The sequence below is a fragment of the Polyodon spathula genome, chromosome 25 (assembly GCF_017654505.1).
Source record: "Polyodon spathula isolate WHYD16114869_AA chromosome 25, ASM1765450v1, whole genome shotgun sequence".
In the NCBI taxonomy this organism is placed as follows: Eukaryota; Metazoa; Chordata; class Actinopteri; order Acipenseriformes; family Polyodontidae; genus Polyodon; species Polyodon spathula.
The window spans coordinates 17,211,278-17,228,724 of record NC_054558.1 but is presented as its reverse complement, the minus strand read 5'-3'; the positions used below and the strand labels follow the sequence as shown (position 1 = coordinate 17,228,724).

At 40.1% G+C, this 17,447-nt stretch overlaps 1 protein-coding gene across 1 annotated transcript; it reads right to left on the bottom strand.

Moving 5' to 3' along the window:
* Positions 1-4,517: 4,517 nt before the first annotated feature.
* Positions 4,518-17,429, bottom strand: naa25 (N-alpha-acetyltransferase 25, NatB auxiliary subunit; the record flags this gene model as incomplete). The annotated part of the gene is made up of 15 exons (XM_041228741.1): positions 4,518-6,357; positions 10,556-10,702; positions 11,291-11,401; positions 11,819-11,916; positions 12,496-12,561; positions 12,667-12,790; positions 13,120-13,351; positions 14,356-14,481; positions 14,624-14,775; positions 15,072-15,171; positions 15,618-15,798; positions 15,976-16,065; positions 16,188-16,395; positions 16,758-16,870; positions 17,216-17,429. Coding segments are annotated over 15 exons (2,085 nt in total), but the record flags the coding sequence as incomplete, so codon positions are not given.
* Between the last annotated feature and the right edge of the window lie 18 nt (positions 17,430-17,447).

Here is a 17,447-nt window from a genome sequence, read left to right as displayed (position 1 = left end):
GCAACTTGAACACGTGTTTGTTTTTGAAAAAAAAAAACATTGACTGGAACCAACAATATTCAGAACAGGAGACTTGACAATTGACCAAGAATGAACTATTGGAATTAATTGGGGGTGTCGATACCTATGTACATGCACTGTGTTTAGTGGTAACATGTTTTTTTTTTTGTTTTGTTTTGTTTTTGCATCCCTCGGTTCGATTTAACAACCACCCCAGCACAGAGCAATATATTGCAGGCATCAAACATGAAAACTTCAGCTACACAATTATGAAGGGAGGACTAAACATAAATGTTCAAGTTGATAGGGCAAAAGACAAATAACTAATATATATATCGCCCCCCCCCCCCATTTGATTCTGGTCATTTTAAATCAGAAGTTAGTGAGCTGTGAGTACAAATAGTATAAGAAACTGCTGGAAAGCTGTCCCTACACAGGTAATGACTTGCAGCTAAAAACAACTATTCTAAGGGTTAGTGGCCGAGGTGGGATTTGAGAACATGATCTTCTGGTTATAATCACTGGACTTTAACCACTGGACCACACTGCCTCCTGTGAGCTCCCTTTAAGAGCCTTGGTGTAGCAAGCAACACCCACAGACACACACGATCAATCCTCATACCTGGAAGAGGGGTTCCCATTGATACCAGAATGGACCACACATAATGGTCACACTAAGTTAGCAATCCATTTACTTTATAATGATTATGAAGAAGGAATGCAAGTTTATTAACGTTTCTAAGACAGATTACAATTGTAAAGCAGCATACCATGTTATAAAATACTTCTGAAGTTTCTTTTAAATGCCTTAGTTACATGTTTTTAAGCACTGTGTTGCTATACCTAGAGCCCTCCTTTTCCACAGCGATGCTGTCAATCAAATGTGTACAGCTTTCCTTATTTCAGAACTCAATCAAAACCTTCCCTTTTGGCAGAGTGGACTTCAATAATACAAGTCAAGGCAAGAACAGACAGAAAATTTGTTTTTGTTGTTGCAGAATTATTCAGTTGCATAATACATTTATTTAACATGTTTTTTTTTTTTTTTTTTTTAAGCCCCCAGTATTACATACAATATTACAATTTTTATAATGGATACAAGTCTGTAGTTTTTCCTGCAAAGTATGTATTTTAGTGTGTTCCAATTAAAATGTATTTAAGTACTCAATATTTAAAACTGCTTTTGTATAAACCAACTAGTTCTCTCCAGCGCTCTATAGTCAGCAGGACGTAACAGATTGAGGACGTTTCTTAAAGCAGGCTGGACTGCATATCTGATCTTCCAGCCTGATGAACACATCACCACTGACAAACACTAAACTAAACCTGGCATCCTTGTTTACTGCAGTTATATGGGCAAAAGCAATGCATATTGCTGTAAATCATGCTGAAACACATGACAGAAGAGATTATCTGCTTTACCATGACACCTAACCCAATTCATCATGTTCACTGAGCCATTTCCTGACCAGGAGGGAAACGGTCATCCCCAACGCTGTTTTTCTTTTGTATTGATCTTTTTGCTTTGTTAGATTTTTCACTATCTTCTGGTTTATAGCCTCTGGCACAAGGTGTCAGGTGTGATTTGTGCATGGGGCAAAAACAACATTGGTGAATAGGAAGAGCTCTGCATTGGGCTAACAACAGGGTCCTTTTAAAAGTATTTAGCTGTACAGTAGTTTGCATTGTTGTTTTGCTATGCAACAAAGTGACAGGGTTAGAAACTCAGGACCAGGAGTTTGAGCAATTCCGCCCTTGCGAGATGTCATGCTTGGACACTACAAGTGCTATCAGTTCAGAGCAGATTTTGGGTGAGCACTGGTGTGAGTTTCTAACACTGTACATACACTTTGTAGAAATGCAGTGCCAGACTGTAGTGTAATACAGTATGGATGACAGCAAACATTATTTCAACAGTAACACTGTTTTTTTAATTTAATCAGAACCCGTTTCATTTATTGATCCATGACGTGGGAAAAAGGATACTCACTGCATCATGCCGTGTAACAGTAATTTAGCTGTTGATTTCTTTCTGTTTAAACCCTGCATCACACCTGGGGTATAACAGCACCCTGTTGCACTAAATAAGCTGGTCCTTCCTTTTTCTGTGGTGTAAAGATCATCCATTGTTTTTTCACATGGTTTCTCTTCCTTGACTTTAATCCAAACAGATTCCACTTGAGGCTTTCAAAGATATCGCCCTCAGGTTTCACAAAAATAAATAAGGATGACAGAAACTCACACAAGCCTGGCAGCCAGTCCTGGGCTTCAGAACTGCCTAAAGCTAAGGATATTATTTAAATGCTCATGAGGCAGGAGTTTGAGCAACCAGGAAACCGTTAAAAGCATTGTTACATCCTATAAGTGAAAGCTGCTAATGATTTTCTTCTTACTAGCTGTTTACATTATTATCTTTTGTGTTTTTCGTGGAAATATATTTGGTAAACTAAATTTATACATTTTAAGGAAACTGTTCTGGGCTGTTTTTGGCATCTTTAAAAGCAATCTAGAACACCAATCTAGGAATATCAATGCTTATATACTTATGTTTTTTTTTTTTTTATAGTGCCCGTAATTGAATCTATATTGAATGTACAGGTTATCATTTAAGAATCACACAGCAGCCCACTAGTAAACAATTCTACAGATTGGAAATTCGAAATAAGGAAACCCCTCTTTTATTTGAACTGGGGAATTCCTCCAATGAGTTTCTTCTGGCTCCAGATTGTATAGTTCATTTTTCAATATTTTGCTGAAACAGGAAGTGGTTAAAACATGATCACAGTCACAGGAAGCTGCATGGTCTGGAATAGTGAATAACTTGTTATCTCACTGAACATTCCGGAGCTGGAGACAGTGGTAGAAACCCCTAGATTAGGCAGCACTGGTGTATTTAGCACGTGTGCTCCAGTTGCTGGTGTTAAAAGGTATTTGTGATTGCAGGGAGATCACAACAGTTATAGAAGGAGGATTTGCTTTTACAGTTTAACCAGGTAAAGCCTACCACATTTTAAATTATGGTTAAACCTGATTTCCTCAGAAAATGGTATAGAATCGAACACTTTCTCTTTTCATGTGAAAAGAAGCAAAGCTGTGTAAATACCAGTAGAGTGTTTGTATGCTGAGTGTAAATAAAGATTAATTATTTTAAATGTAAGTTTGGCAGGGACAGGGTTAATGCCATCCCTTCCAAATCCACGTGTGGAATGTGGCTGGGTTCTGATTGAATAATGGATCATCAATCAAGGCAGAGCTGAAATATACCCTGAATGTATTGAGTTTTATTTTAGATATACAGTAAGAGATATTGTTCAATCAGATGTTTTACTTGCAAAATTCTTTAGATGTGTACATTTTGATATTTGATCCATGTATCCTCCAGGAACCCAGCAAGTATTAATGACTCAGTGGGGGGATCACTCTTGACCAGAACTCAATCAATGGTAAGCATGGTATTTAGGGGCATTGAGATGAAGCTTTAAACCCAGGTCCTCTGATCTACTGCGGAAACAGGTCTTTAATCGATCTTCATATTATTACTGCAGTTTTAAATTGTAGTTCACTAATAGGATTTGACTCCTAATAGGCAGTGTGGGATCAGGGTTAAGGGTCACAGTTGCCTTTGTCTCAACATGCTTTCAGAATTTCTCATCTACTCAGGCAACGTCTGGTAGACAATAGGAAAAGCTGCCCTTTTGTAAACACACATTTTGTGTTCTTACAGGCTTGTGAAATGTTCCGGTTTCTGCTTCTCTTTACACAATGATTCCGTTTTGTTCCTTGTAGCCAGTATAAATCAACACAGTCAATCTGTGTTCAATACAACATTCATAATCAGGCTGTACTACTGCTACAATCATCTACACCCTAACGGAAATTCCAGCAATGACCAGCACTGGTGTAAGCTAGTCACATCTGGTGGTTTTCAGAAGCTCAAGCTGGTTGAGGAGCTTTGTGCAATAAAACAAATGGATCAATTTAAAAAGCCCTTTCTAAAATCAAGTTTGTCTACTCTTCTTAATCTAATAAGGCCATATTTTTCAGTTCCCTTCTCTCAGCTCATCACCAGTTGCTGGAATTTCCATCAGCACAGCTGTGATAAGCAGAAGGAACCTCAAACATGTTCTTAAATAGGAGCACAAAGTTTCCCTGGTAGTCTGATCATGAGACGTTTTTGTTTATGTCCATTAGTTCCTGGCAGCGAGATCAAAATTAATTGCTAATAATGTAATTCACAGAACTACATCCACTTTTGTATGTGTTGAATCTTTGTAAAATTATTTTCTTGACAGGTTGGATGGGCCATAAACTTCAACTCACCCAACAAGTACTTAGAAAATAAAGAAATCTCATCAGTTCCAGTGTTTCTAACAAAATTTATTTAGAGCAGATGACAATGTTACAAAGATTGCAGCCATTTTCATCGGACAATGCTGGTCAGAAATCTGAACTTTCGTGAATGTTTTTTTTTTGTATATGGAATTAATGATCTTACAAAGACAAGGACTAAAATATTTTACTTCTGGAGCTTTTTATTATCATCACCAGACGAGTGCAGCAGTTTAAACATAAACCCTCCCCCAAACAACTCTCAGACAAACACCAGATTATTACTAGAACTAGCTTTCATTTTGTACTGCAGGGCATAACATTATAAAAACATGGAGGATCACGTCAATACAATAAATAAAGCCTTTGGCCTCTTGCAAGCCACTTGTGCTGAAATGAAAAGGTAAAACTCAGTTTTAAAATAGAATCTGAAAACATAATCTGATGCTTTAAAACAGTAAAACTTCTTAGTCTAGACCAGCGATTTTCAACCCAGGTCCTCGAGGACCCGTCTTCTGGTTTTCATTCAAACTAAGCCCTTAATTGAATTAATAATTAGCTTAATTATGCTAATTGTTCAAGTTATTTATAACCTTTTATAGCCAACATCTCCAACTGTTTAAGAGCTGAAAACAATTCAAATTAAGCCAATTATTAGTCCTGGGTTCTTAGGACTTGGGTTGAAACCCACTGTTCTAGACCACTCATCCTTGCATTACAGCCCAGCAGGACACACGCAAGGCAGCAGACCCACTGCCATCTCCAGGTTGACTTAAGGGTCTAGTTTGCAATCCTCACGGTAACCAGAAGCCCTTGTGACCTGTGTGACTTCTGAAGAAGCGGTTTGATTTTAGTCATTGACCTTTTTTTTTTTTAAATCAAGTGTGAACTGTAATTTTAATTTAACCAGTCGAGGACTAAAGGTTGTCTGTCTGTTCCCCCTAATTATTTTGCCTGTCGCTATTTGTCCAAGACATCTTTCAGGTCTGCCGTGTTTAAAGAGTACCTTGATATGACAAAGAGAAGGGGATTATTATGATTAATCAGAGCCTCACACATGGATTTCAGTAGTTGCCTTGTTTAGGCCCCTTGTTTGAAAAACTGGCCACCTATTTATCAAAATCCTCGCAGTTCCGGCATCGATATTTAGCATTCTGTGACAGGCACTGTTAATGCACTGTGCATATTTTCAGTTACAGGAGAAATGTAGTCAGAAAAGAAACAAAAACCACACAGAACTTGGATCTGTTTCTCAAAGTTTGAATAAACTCACAGCCTATGAAAGGCCAACAGCTGATCGCGTATTTTGATCCTTCCAATTTGAAGACCCTTTTGGTGCTTGAACTGTTCATCTCCATGCCCTGCAGTGCTACCGTGCTTGGTCGCATCGTGCTTATCTTTGTTTTAAACAATGCAAACTTGTACGTTTAAGCTTAAGTTTTCTGCAAGTTCCTACAAATTAAACACATTCTGAGCTCCAGAGTAATGATTCACTCTTTTCTGAGTCAATAAATTAAATACCTTTCAATGGATGAAAGCTCTTCTCGTCTCTTTTGCCATTCACCCTACATACAGGACTATACAAAAGCTTCTAACTGTACTTCCCACCCCCAGAGCTATTGAAGGTCCATGGAGATAGGGTTGTATACAATGTGGTGGTATATGCTCATGAATATATATTAAAAAAAAAAAAAAAAAAAAAGAAAATGAAGAGCCCCAGTACAGGAGTTTTTTTTTTTTTTTTTTTTGTTTCCTGTGGACTATGTACAATAATTTATTTGGAGTAATTATTCTAAAAACGTTTTTAAGATTACAAGTCCTTCATGCGGTCAAGGAGGAAGTTCGGGATTTCTCAGGTGGACAGACTGGCATTGAGGATAGCTCAGGTCAGCTTGCTGGAGCCAATTAGATTTTCAGGGTTTTCAGGGTGTCCAATCTCTTCTTGAGGAGCTCGCCAACTTCCTGCAGGGAATGCTGGTAGCTGCTCTGAACCTTCCCTCTGACGGCCTTCGTAAACTTCCTCTCAGCCTGGAAAAACAAGGAACGATGGGAAGAGGCTGTAAGCATCACATTACGGGGCTCAACTTCAGTAATCTTTAGGGGGCCTTTAAATCATGGCCTTGTCTATTGAATCGATTCATCAGATCAGTTGAATGATGAATTCCAATGTATATAATGTAACACAATCCCACATGATCAGAATTGTACGTACAGTCGAGAACCAAAACAAACATTCAGCCAAACTAAGCTCAAGAAGATTGGGACAAACACAGCTGTTTCAGTAAATATATTATTAAACCTTGACTTTTATTGAAAAGTATTGACAGTGACATTGCATTTATTGTTTGTATAACTAGTAACACCCTAATAATCCCCAGGATCTACTGTACATAATCTTGTCTAGTAGCAAACTTATATTCGAGTCCTTGAAACCTCGAGTCCGAGCCAGAGTTCTTAAAACAAACTTAAATCAATTTTCATTGAACTAGTGGTAGTAGTAGGGGAACAGTATACCTAACAGATGTTGTCTGACATCCCACAGCAAAAATGCACAATTAATATATAGTTTATGCGACACTCAAAAAAAATAACAAAAATAAACGAATTCCATCTGACTGTTCCTTTCGTTATACTATTGACAGTGTTTTGAATACAGCAGTCAGACTGCTGCAGGGCTTCTAGGCGAGTATATCTCCAGTCCTTTTAGTGTTAAAAAACTACAGTGCTTAAAGAACACAGTTTAAAGTAGTAAAGAGAAAGGTTTGTTAAAAGCTAAACAATTACATACTTGTTTACCATGCTGACACTATTTACTCTTTATAAAACTTCATGCAAAATAGAAAAAAAAACAACAGGGTCTGTGATGGTTGCAGTTGGGTTTATGTGACGGGGTGTTTACAACCTAACTTGCTTCTAATTTCTTATTCTTACTGCGATTGGCTGCAAAGAAAACAGGGCTAACCAGTGATTGGATAATGTTTTGTTGGGTGGGTTTTTATTGTGCACAGTTTCCTAGTAACTGTAATATTACTTGTGTAATAGAAAAGAGAGGACTCAACGTTAATATCGCTGTTACAGAGCCTGAAAGTTGCGAGTGTGACTCAAGTCCGTGTTCCGGACTCTAGTCCTAAGAGTTTGTCTAGTAGCACAGTAAAACAATTCATGTGTTAATACAACTACAGGGAGGGAATTTGCACTTGTAAACTCCAGGTATGAGGGAAGTGTCTTGATAAAAGGTGAGAGGCACCTTCATAGAAATTCCTTAGGTGGAGTCCCTGCTTATCTGACAATAGCAATGACGAACAGTAGCACTTTAATAGGATAAATCACATTTTGTAAATCAGATACAGGACAGAAGTATGTATTGCCCCCCTACCTACATATACTGTTGGAGATAGTTTCCAGACAAAATGTTTAAAACTGAAACAACATCACCAAATACAGGGAAGCAGTCGTAGCAGATGGCACGATGCACTCCTTTCTACGGTCACCCCATATAAATGCCATTCCCCCCTCAGTTGTATTCTCCTGTTCCAATCACACACACCTCTTGTAGTTCTCTTGCTCTGCCGCTCCTACCATGCACTGGACTTGCCTGGCCTACGCACCACCTTACCGGATCCTCAGCTATTGCATTACTAACACGTCATTGCAGATATAACTTCTTTTAACACTAACTTGTTGCATCCTAGTTCTTAATGTACTTTAGTAGCATTATTTACTTACTGTAAACTATACTGTATTTAAATATGAATCTTGCACTGTAACCCTGTACTACCCTGCAACACCTGTAAATCGCCTTGGACTAAGACATCTGCCAATATTCCTACTACTAATAAAAATACTAAAGCTCCCTAATTAGTGGGTTCACTTTGTTAGGAGTATTGACAGCGGTGATAAGCAGAAATGGCAGAGATTCACTTTAACCTTTCGATGAATTCAGGCTTCAAATCTTGCCCAAGAGGTGAATGCAGCCGCTGGACACCTGGCAGGGGAGCAGGTCTCCTGCCATCTTTACATCAGCTATGTTCAGAATGAAAGAAGGGGGCACACCATGGCAAGCACCCTGGCTCCTGACCGCAGTCTAATCCTGTGGACAACCCCCTCTCTACCTTACTTAAATAACACATCCCAAAAAGCACAATCTCTTCAAGTTTGTGCACCTGAACAGCTTCCTTTGATAACTCAAACAAGTCGAGGTAATATAACAAGGTTTTTGCATGTAGGTCTTTTAAAACACCTGTTGATTTAATGGGTGTTACTGCCAAAGGAAGGGTGAAAATGTTCATGATGTAATATTCACATTCTAGATATATCAAGGCAGTAAGTGGCATTGTGTTTCTGCTAAGAGAGAAGCGATCCAGCCCTCTACTCACTCACACTGCGCAAGTACAAGAGACACATTTGGACCTCAGCCTTCTGTTGATGATTGGGTTAAAACACTATCATGGCAGTGTGGAGTGTGCTGGCTGACATTTATAATGAAGTAGAACTGGTTTGGGCTGTTTGTATACAGAACGCTTCCTGTAATCCTTTACATATAAACACCACCACATACTGGAGAATGGCTTACCAGAACTACTTATTTTACAGTCACAAATCACAATGGCTATGCGTTTAAGATGTGGACCAACACATCATTCAGTTAGAACCTGTTGCTATTCACGTGAGCTTTGGAGCGTTAAAACATTTACCATACCCTATGAAATCTTTACAAAAAAACTAAAATAATACAGATGGCTGTCAAGTCATGAAGTAAAGAAAAATGTTGCATTAGTTCTCACTCAACCCAATTCAGAGTAAACAGCTTTAAACTGCCGGATATTTCATATCTGCATATTTATAAAATCAACATGAAAAATCCAGATTAACAACATTTTTTCAAAGACATTATGTTTGATGTGAGAGAATACAAAAGAGCAATGTGTGTGTGTAATGCAACACCTCTTTTACACACAGAACAAGTGTGTTATCAGCATAAATATCTGCCTACACACCAAATTAGAGGTTTCATTGTCAGAAAGCAGACATGTATTCTATCTACAGCATTAAGAGCCTTTAAATATTTGTGCTAACCCAGGTTTCTCCCCAGGAATTCTGTACAGCCGGGCGGCAGAACATTACAGCTGGGAGCACTTTAAAATAAAACTTGCCTTATCTTACATATATGACACGACAAAGAATTTGAATAATGTGCTGTCTTTCGTTGACCATATCTGGTTGCTCTTTATGTTCTACATTTTTTTCATGACTTTTTTATTATGGTAAATACCGTGCCTATTTAGCGCTTGATTTAACTGGAGAAAGATAAAGCAGGGTTATTGGGGTTCACAAAAAAAAAAAGGTAACCTTTTCACTTCCTTTTTAGCTTAATAATTGAGCTTACTGCTTCATTTAAATTGTTTTCTTTATGTTAAGTTTTCAGGGTTTGTTAATGCATGCCTTTGTTTTTCGCTGTTCTACGTTTTTTGAATGCAGCTGTTCATTTTAACACAACAGTACTCACACTTGTTTGGTCACCATCGCAACTGTTGCATGAAACCGTAGTGTAATAATCCAGCATCTCTGCACTAAAGCATTTGTATGTCAGCTGACAAGTGTTCAGCTGATATCCCATCACGCCTTTCTTCTTAAAGGTGTACAGCCTCTATATATGAACCCCCAACATCTCTCACAAGCACCTGGGTACATATTGTTACGATATCACGACAAAACGAATAGGCTTTTTTTTTTGGTGCATATGTATTATGTACTATATATCATCTTACAGTACAATAATACGACAAAAATGGACTGAACATTTTTTAATAAAGCAGCCGGCGCAAATCTAGTGTTAGGCGGCTTATTTTGACCCCCTGCATTCATTGTCAAACCCACCCCTTCAACTCTCCGATTGGTTAAATGTTGTGTCAAGACGTAACACAGCTGTCATGCGGTTTCAAGATTTTTTTTTCACTCAGCAACGTGCAACTGATCTAGTCTGCTACAAGTACAATCAGTCCTTATTGTTAAAGGCACAGTAGCATCTGCAAGACGGGCGGCAACAGCCAATTTGCCAGGCGGCCTACCCAGCTGAAAAGACCTGGGGAGAACCCTGTAACCATATCAAGTTTTCCACCTCCATCTAAACATTGTTAGTACCTGTTAACCTGTTACCATTGTAAACCTGTGAAAACACTTTCAATTCAAGAAGGTGCTGCAGGATGAACTGTTGGGAGGATCTTACCTCAGACAGTGCGCTGTCCTCCAGAGACAGGCTTTCAAGCTTCAGTGCAGTGAGTGTAATTTCCAGCCCTTTAATGTGATCAAGAACCTCAGAGAGTAAAGTCTGTAGCGATGCAACGTATTCCTGGTAACGGGTAAACACAGGAGGCTGTGGACGGAAATGACATCCTTCAGAAACAGAACATGTTTCAACCACACTTGATACTGTCATTTAGTTTATGGCTTATCGCTTGTTAATCATAAACACCAGGAAAAAAGTTTTTTTTTTTTTTTTTTTTTTTTTTTCAATGGGGTTTTAGTGTACTGAGGAAATCACCCTGTACTACACCTATCTGCTATCCCTAATGGAAGTGGCGGACTCAAAGCACGGAAAATCCCTGGCACTAAAAAATGAATGCCAAATAAAAAATCTATGCCGAATATAGGTAGAATAAGGCTTTGACTAATGCCTTCTTCAATGTCATCCAAGTTTGACTTTTGTGGTGGCGTTTTAAAGTGATCAAAAAGGCATTTTGCCCCCCATGATTACGCTATGCTGCTACCATTAAATGTCTGTTTTAAACAGATGATGCATCCAGAACAGGACTCCACATTAAAACACAAACGGTCCTTTTAGAAACTACCTCATGATAAATGTGCTAAGAAGATCTAACGACTTGTTTGGCACAGTACAAACACTGTTCAGAAGTTAATAGCTGTCAAACCAGTCAAGCAGGCCCTGAGAATCCTGCAGTACCGTTGCTGTATTGGTATCCTTTTTTTTCTTCTTCTTTTTTTGTATATTGGACTTCAGAGGCCGAAGAACATTAGCGCAGTAACTCGACACCCACAGGACGATGGAGATGGTCTGGAAGGAAACACAGCACAGCATCCTGACGTTACAAACAGTATGGCCCTATTGACAATATGCTACAAAAAAGACTAAATCATTCTGTAGTCCAAACAGAGATATGTAATGCACACAAAACGGAAAGCCTGGTGTGGACTACAAGACCAGCAGGGATGAAAAAACTCCCATTAAATAGCACTTGGAGCCATTCCTGGTTCTACCGAGTTCAATAGGTCACCTGAACGTGTTATCAATACACTGGGGCTAATCAAGGACATATTAAAATCTGGAATGGGTGAACAAGTCTTATTTCCATCACTGGTTAGGGTTGTCCAACAGATATTTACAAATGCTCAAGTTCCCCATTATTGTGGTCTTTGATTAAAGGATTCAGGTTTTCTTCTGTTTCCAAAAAGCAAAATAAGAGACACTCACCTCAACAAAGAAGACTAGATTTTCTAAAATGGAGGGTTTGGTTTTACACTGGCTGTCCTTAACTTCCAAAAGATCCCCTTTGCATTTATTAAAGATGTCTGGAGAGAGAGTGTGAGAGAGAGACAATGCATTCATACTGCATGAAGTTGAGGCAATTCAGAGGCTCACTGAATATTGCACAGAAATGCACGTGCAAGACAGTGGTCTCTAACTTCCCAAAGCGTATACCAACATGCTGTTTAGGGAGTTACCAAAAAAATAAGATTATGATATAGATGGGTTAATTTCAGAATAGGAAGATGCTGGAAACCAGAGCCTGTTTACCTGGCAGTGTAACCAATTAATGGCTCTGCGAATGTGGGAATAGACAGATGCAGTACCTTAATTGTTAAGGGACCATCTGGAATTTACTCCCAGATCACAGGTTGGGAACCTCAGGTTTTGAACACTTAAGTGCTACAGTAAACACTGCCCCCTGCTGACAAACAAATGTAGTAAAATCAGCAGAAAGAGGCAATTACAGTAAAGCAGACAAGAGTGAGTCTACACTACAGCAGTTTAAGTGAATGGACCCAGTGTAAAATTGTATTAGTCAATAGTTTCACCTGCAATGGAAACACAAACAGTACCTGCTTGAATACCCACTGATGTTACGCTCTTTTTAATTTTAAACTCACCTTTTAACTGTGCTAATAAAGATTTCAGACTGTTCCCTATGCTTTCTTGGACTTCGGTTGTGTCGTCTGAAAGAAAGGAGATGCTTCTGTGACAGAGGCAGCGATACAACAGACAAGATGAAATTACTTGGGAGATTTTGGTTCCCTCCCCGCCTCTCCTTCAAACCTTACCCAAGCCGTTTGAGTCCAGATCGTACACGTCACTAACACACTGGAAGGCGCTCGTCTGACACTGAAAGCACCCGCTGGCGAGGGCGGGGGCGAGGCGCGTGGAGGGAGGGCCGAGGAACGGGTACTGCAGGACAAGAGTGGGGTACTGAGTATAGGGGACACCTACAGATCACTCCTTCAGTCAGAAGTGTACATCTCAGCATGCACTGCAGTTAGGAGACCTTGTTCATTTTTTCCCTCCTAGTACACAATGGTATCTGTTTTAATTATCTCAACAAGGACTGACGTTAATACTGCTGCCCTAAAATGTAGAAACCTGCTTTGTTGTCTACCTCTTTCATGTAGAGTAAGAGGGAAGCCTTGTTACTGTCACTGTATACGAAATGAACACCAGACCCTGGTGTAAAACTGATGCATACATTAACGTAGCCAGGCCGGCTGTGGGTGCCCTACCTGCACGTTCCTCTCTGAAAAGCTCTTCCCCGACTCCAGAGCAAAGTGCAGTTGTTTGAGCAGTGAGCTCAGCGTCTTGGGTTTGCACTCCACTCCGTTCTGAGAGTTGTTTGGTTCGACGGTGTGGTTGAGAGTCGCCAGGGCAGCAATCAGGCGCAGGGTCAGGGAGCGAATCCGCAGCCACAGCGTCTCCTCCTCCAGGGACCAGCGCCTGTGCTCTTCAGAGAGCTGCCTGGGAAACAACACACAGCACCAACGCAATCAGACCGGCCTCGCCCACGGCCACTCAAACACCTACAGCTACAGCCAAACGTTCTGCATCACCCCATAGAATGAACTCAATTTACTTGATAATTTGAAGGAAACCTGCTGAATAATGTTATGTCAGCATACTGAATTACATACCGATGTGTAGTGTTCCATATACTTATGAAAAATGTAATTAAAAAATGTAACGTTTAAAAAATTAAAAAACGTAACATTTCGAAAAACTAACAAGAAATATTGTACAGTAATCTGCCCTAAACGTTTATCCGCCATGAGCAAGCTCTTCAGCAATGTTACTTTATTATTGAACAGAGAAGATTAGTTCAGATACTGTAGAGCCTAGCAAAGTTTTCCTTCACTGTGTTGTATGTGCTCAGTGCGCTGCCATTGCTGGTAGTGTGACGTGAGCTGTTCAGTGTGTCGATATGTCAATAAATCCTGTTTGCCTGCGGGGGGGTGGATCAACTTCAATCTTCGTCTCGATCTCCTGCCTGCCAGTCAGCTGCAAATGCACGCACCCACACTGCAGACGGCAACTCTGTCACTAGCATTAATACCCTGTATATTTCTAAACAAGGGATTTAGGGGAACTCCCTAATAAAAGCTGAATCTCAACGTAATAATTGTGTGAATATAGTAATTGTTACAGCTGCGTATAATGGTGTTTAAAATGGGACTCATTCATCCGACTTTTTATATATCCACCCTTACTCTGGTCCCACCACAGTCGGATATGTGATGGACTGCTTCACTACTATTATGGCTTCCGGTAGACTTTTGCAATATCATTTTGCAGTTTCTTTGATTACATGATGTTATATAAAAGATCTAAATTATGTTCACATGCATACATTATATGTAATGTATGTGTATATATACGTAATTGTCTCTTTCATAGAATTCTTGGCAGTGCAGAAAGTTTGATCATAGCTGCACATTAATGTTCAGGAAAAGAGAGAGTAGCGATACCTGTCCTTTGGATCCCAGCTGGCAAGAACAGTCAAATCCCGATTGTCCCTCATATCATTCCAGGGAATATCATCCTCTTCAGGACACAGACCCATGGATTTAATATTCTCTTCCAAGCTGGATAATCTGTCAAAAGAAGCAGAGTCATTAGTGGTTTGGTTCCGTTTCTTAAAGAATTCCAATTTCACTATAACTTAGTCTATCTATACCCTCTTACTATCCTTCCATTCACAACATTCAAAGAAATTCTATCCATATGTAAACTTACAAATTTGCTTCGAGGAAAAGGTCTAACAGCATCCTTTCCGTGCGAACTTGAGCGAAATGCAGCGAGCTGTTCAGCCTGTTCCGGAAGGCAATGAATTCTGGGATTTTTTCAAATGCACCATATTTATATGCTTGAATGATATATTCTGAGGTCTTAAAAAAAAAAAAAAAAAAAAAAAAAAAAAAAAAAAAAAAAAAAAGCGAATCAGTTAAAAAAAAAAAAAACACACAACGATGTACAAAACCTAGACATCTTAAATACAGAATGAATATGTGTTTTTTTCCAATGCAGCCTGACTGCTTACCAGGAAGCTGACTGGGTGCTGGATAAGCGGACTGGGCTTCACTCAAGACATCACACAGGTGCAGCATTTCAACGGTCTCACCCTGAACTGATGAGCTAATGTACAGCTAAAGCTTTTCAAGTATGCACTGACATCCATACTTACATCCTTTTGGTTGGAGTGGAAAAACCTGAGTGAAAAATTACAGGACTGAGAAGCAGCAGCAAACTGACCCAAGGACTCTGCGTAGCGCGTCAGCAGGTACCTGCAAAGCAAGCTCAATTACAAAGGGAACACTAAGCCAGCTGGCTGTTTACTAGCTGATCTAAACCCACGCTCTACCAGGATACTATACACTTGAATAGTGTCTCCTGCAATACAACCATTCCAATGTCAAAACAGCTTTGGTCAATATGTGCTGAAATCTAGTGACAAACTCACCACCACCTTTAAAATAAACAGTCGAACTCTACAGAATACTCTTCTGACACCTTGACACGGCTGCTGCTGAAAAGAGTATTTACAGCAGAGAGCCATGGGATTGCTACTGCAGTCAAGCTTTGTTGCATTACATGAAATTATAATCTTGTTTGCAATTGTTTCTTGCCTCCACCTGCCAGGCTGCATTGCTAGGAGGTGATGTTTTCACAAAAGTGACCAAGAGCATATGCCTATAGAATTTGCATATGCCAAAAGACTGCTCTCACCCACCCGATGGTATCGTGCTGTACGTGCTTGGCGTCCAGGCTAGAGTAAAGATCCACAACAGGCTCAAATGCCCCCAGTCGGCAGAAGATGAGAATGAGCAGCAGCTTAAACTGGGCGTTGGAGGGGCTTTGAATCAGACCTTCTTCCAGCAGCCCGAGACATTGCCACAGAGACCACTCCTCACCTGCAAATCAAGAGACTTTCAGTCTAACTAAAAAACACCTATGCATTATCATCCCTGGAGATACAGAACACTTCTACCAGGCACACACAAGTAAATGTACTGGCTCTGTACAATTCTCCTGCAAATCACTGGTTCATACAGACAACACTTTGAATTCCTTAAAGAAACTTCACCTACCAGTCTCCGCCCACATATCGATTAACACGTGGGCAGCAAGAAGACAATATGCATCCGAGTACTGCAGTTCAGTTTTCAAGCTGGACTTTCCTGTTTGAAGAAAGAAAAGTCTTCTTATAACCTATTAAAACAGATGGGAGGTCAACTTTCTTAAAATGTGAATTATTTTTACACAGGAAACTCATTCCCACCTGAAGGAAGCCTCAGCTTACCGAATTCCAGCCCGTGTCGGTACCTCGTCTTCAGTTCGTGAATCAAGCTGAGTTTGTGCTCCCGGTTCATGGCGTGGTGAAGGCCCAGGGACCGGGCCAGCTGAACCACACAAAGGTGCCTCTGCAGGGCTTTGGTGTCAGCAGGCAGGGCAATGGCGCCCTCTGCAGGTGCAGTGAGGGGAACCGTCTCCATCACCCTGTTAATGAACTGGGGCAGAGGAGAGAACCACAGAACAACTGGAATCTTTATACCAGCTCAAAAGCATGACGCCCAATCCATTTATCTTTGATGCCACTGACAATCTTTTAATGCCGGATGCCCCTGCAGTTGAAGCAGTCTTTTGTTACAGCAGCATGGTAGTTATGGGTTAAAACTTCACTTCATACGGGATAAGACTGCATACAGAGTTTTGAATTGCTTCCGGTCTAATTAAATATCATAACTACGACCTACAACTGTAAGGAGCAATTAGGAGAGCCGGCAAAAATAATACAAATTAAAGAGACAGAGCAAATAAACATCAGTTTACAGCAAAAACGATAAATAAGAACTCAAATCTTGAAGTCTACCTGTACATGCTGGTCGGGTGCCAAAAGGTCCAAAAATATCTTGAGATCAGAAACGCAGCAGGGTTTGTCCCCAAACTTCTCAAAGTACTGGAACATGAGCTCATGGGGCTCTCCTAGAGATGGAGAAAAATAAATGAATTAATTAAGAGAGCACATCAAAGTACTCAACCTCTAAAACCATCACTTTCTTGAATTACAATCTGAATTATGAAAATATATATAAAACCCTTCTGATACATGAAGTAAAACACATATATTTAATACAAATTATTCAGTATACCACAATCTGCGTCTAATGATGTACATTCCACAGTCAATTCAACCTAGCACAGGGTTTGTCTTGACCTCAAATTTATTACGGCTAGTTCTTTATGTAGTTATTTCAGATGTGCGTGTAGAAAATTGTCCCAGTTCCCCCTCGTTTGTGACGGGGGCTTGGCACCCTGTGCTGGGCTTACCCAGCTCCTTCTCCTCTGGGCTGCCCCTCTGTCTGAGTCTCTGGATCAGCTCCAGTCTGGCCAGGTATGGTCCCCGCAGCGGCCGGGATCCTTTCGCCTCCTCCGCAGAAATCCTGTCCAGAACGAATTTAACAGCCTGTGCTATAGAGGATTCCACTTCACCTTCCAACGAACTGGGAAACAAAAAACACAAAACCAACCCAGGATTCTTGTGTTAAAACAGAAACGTGCC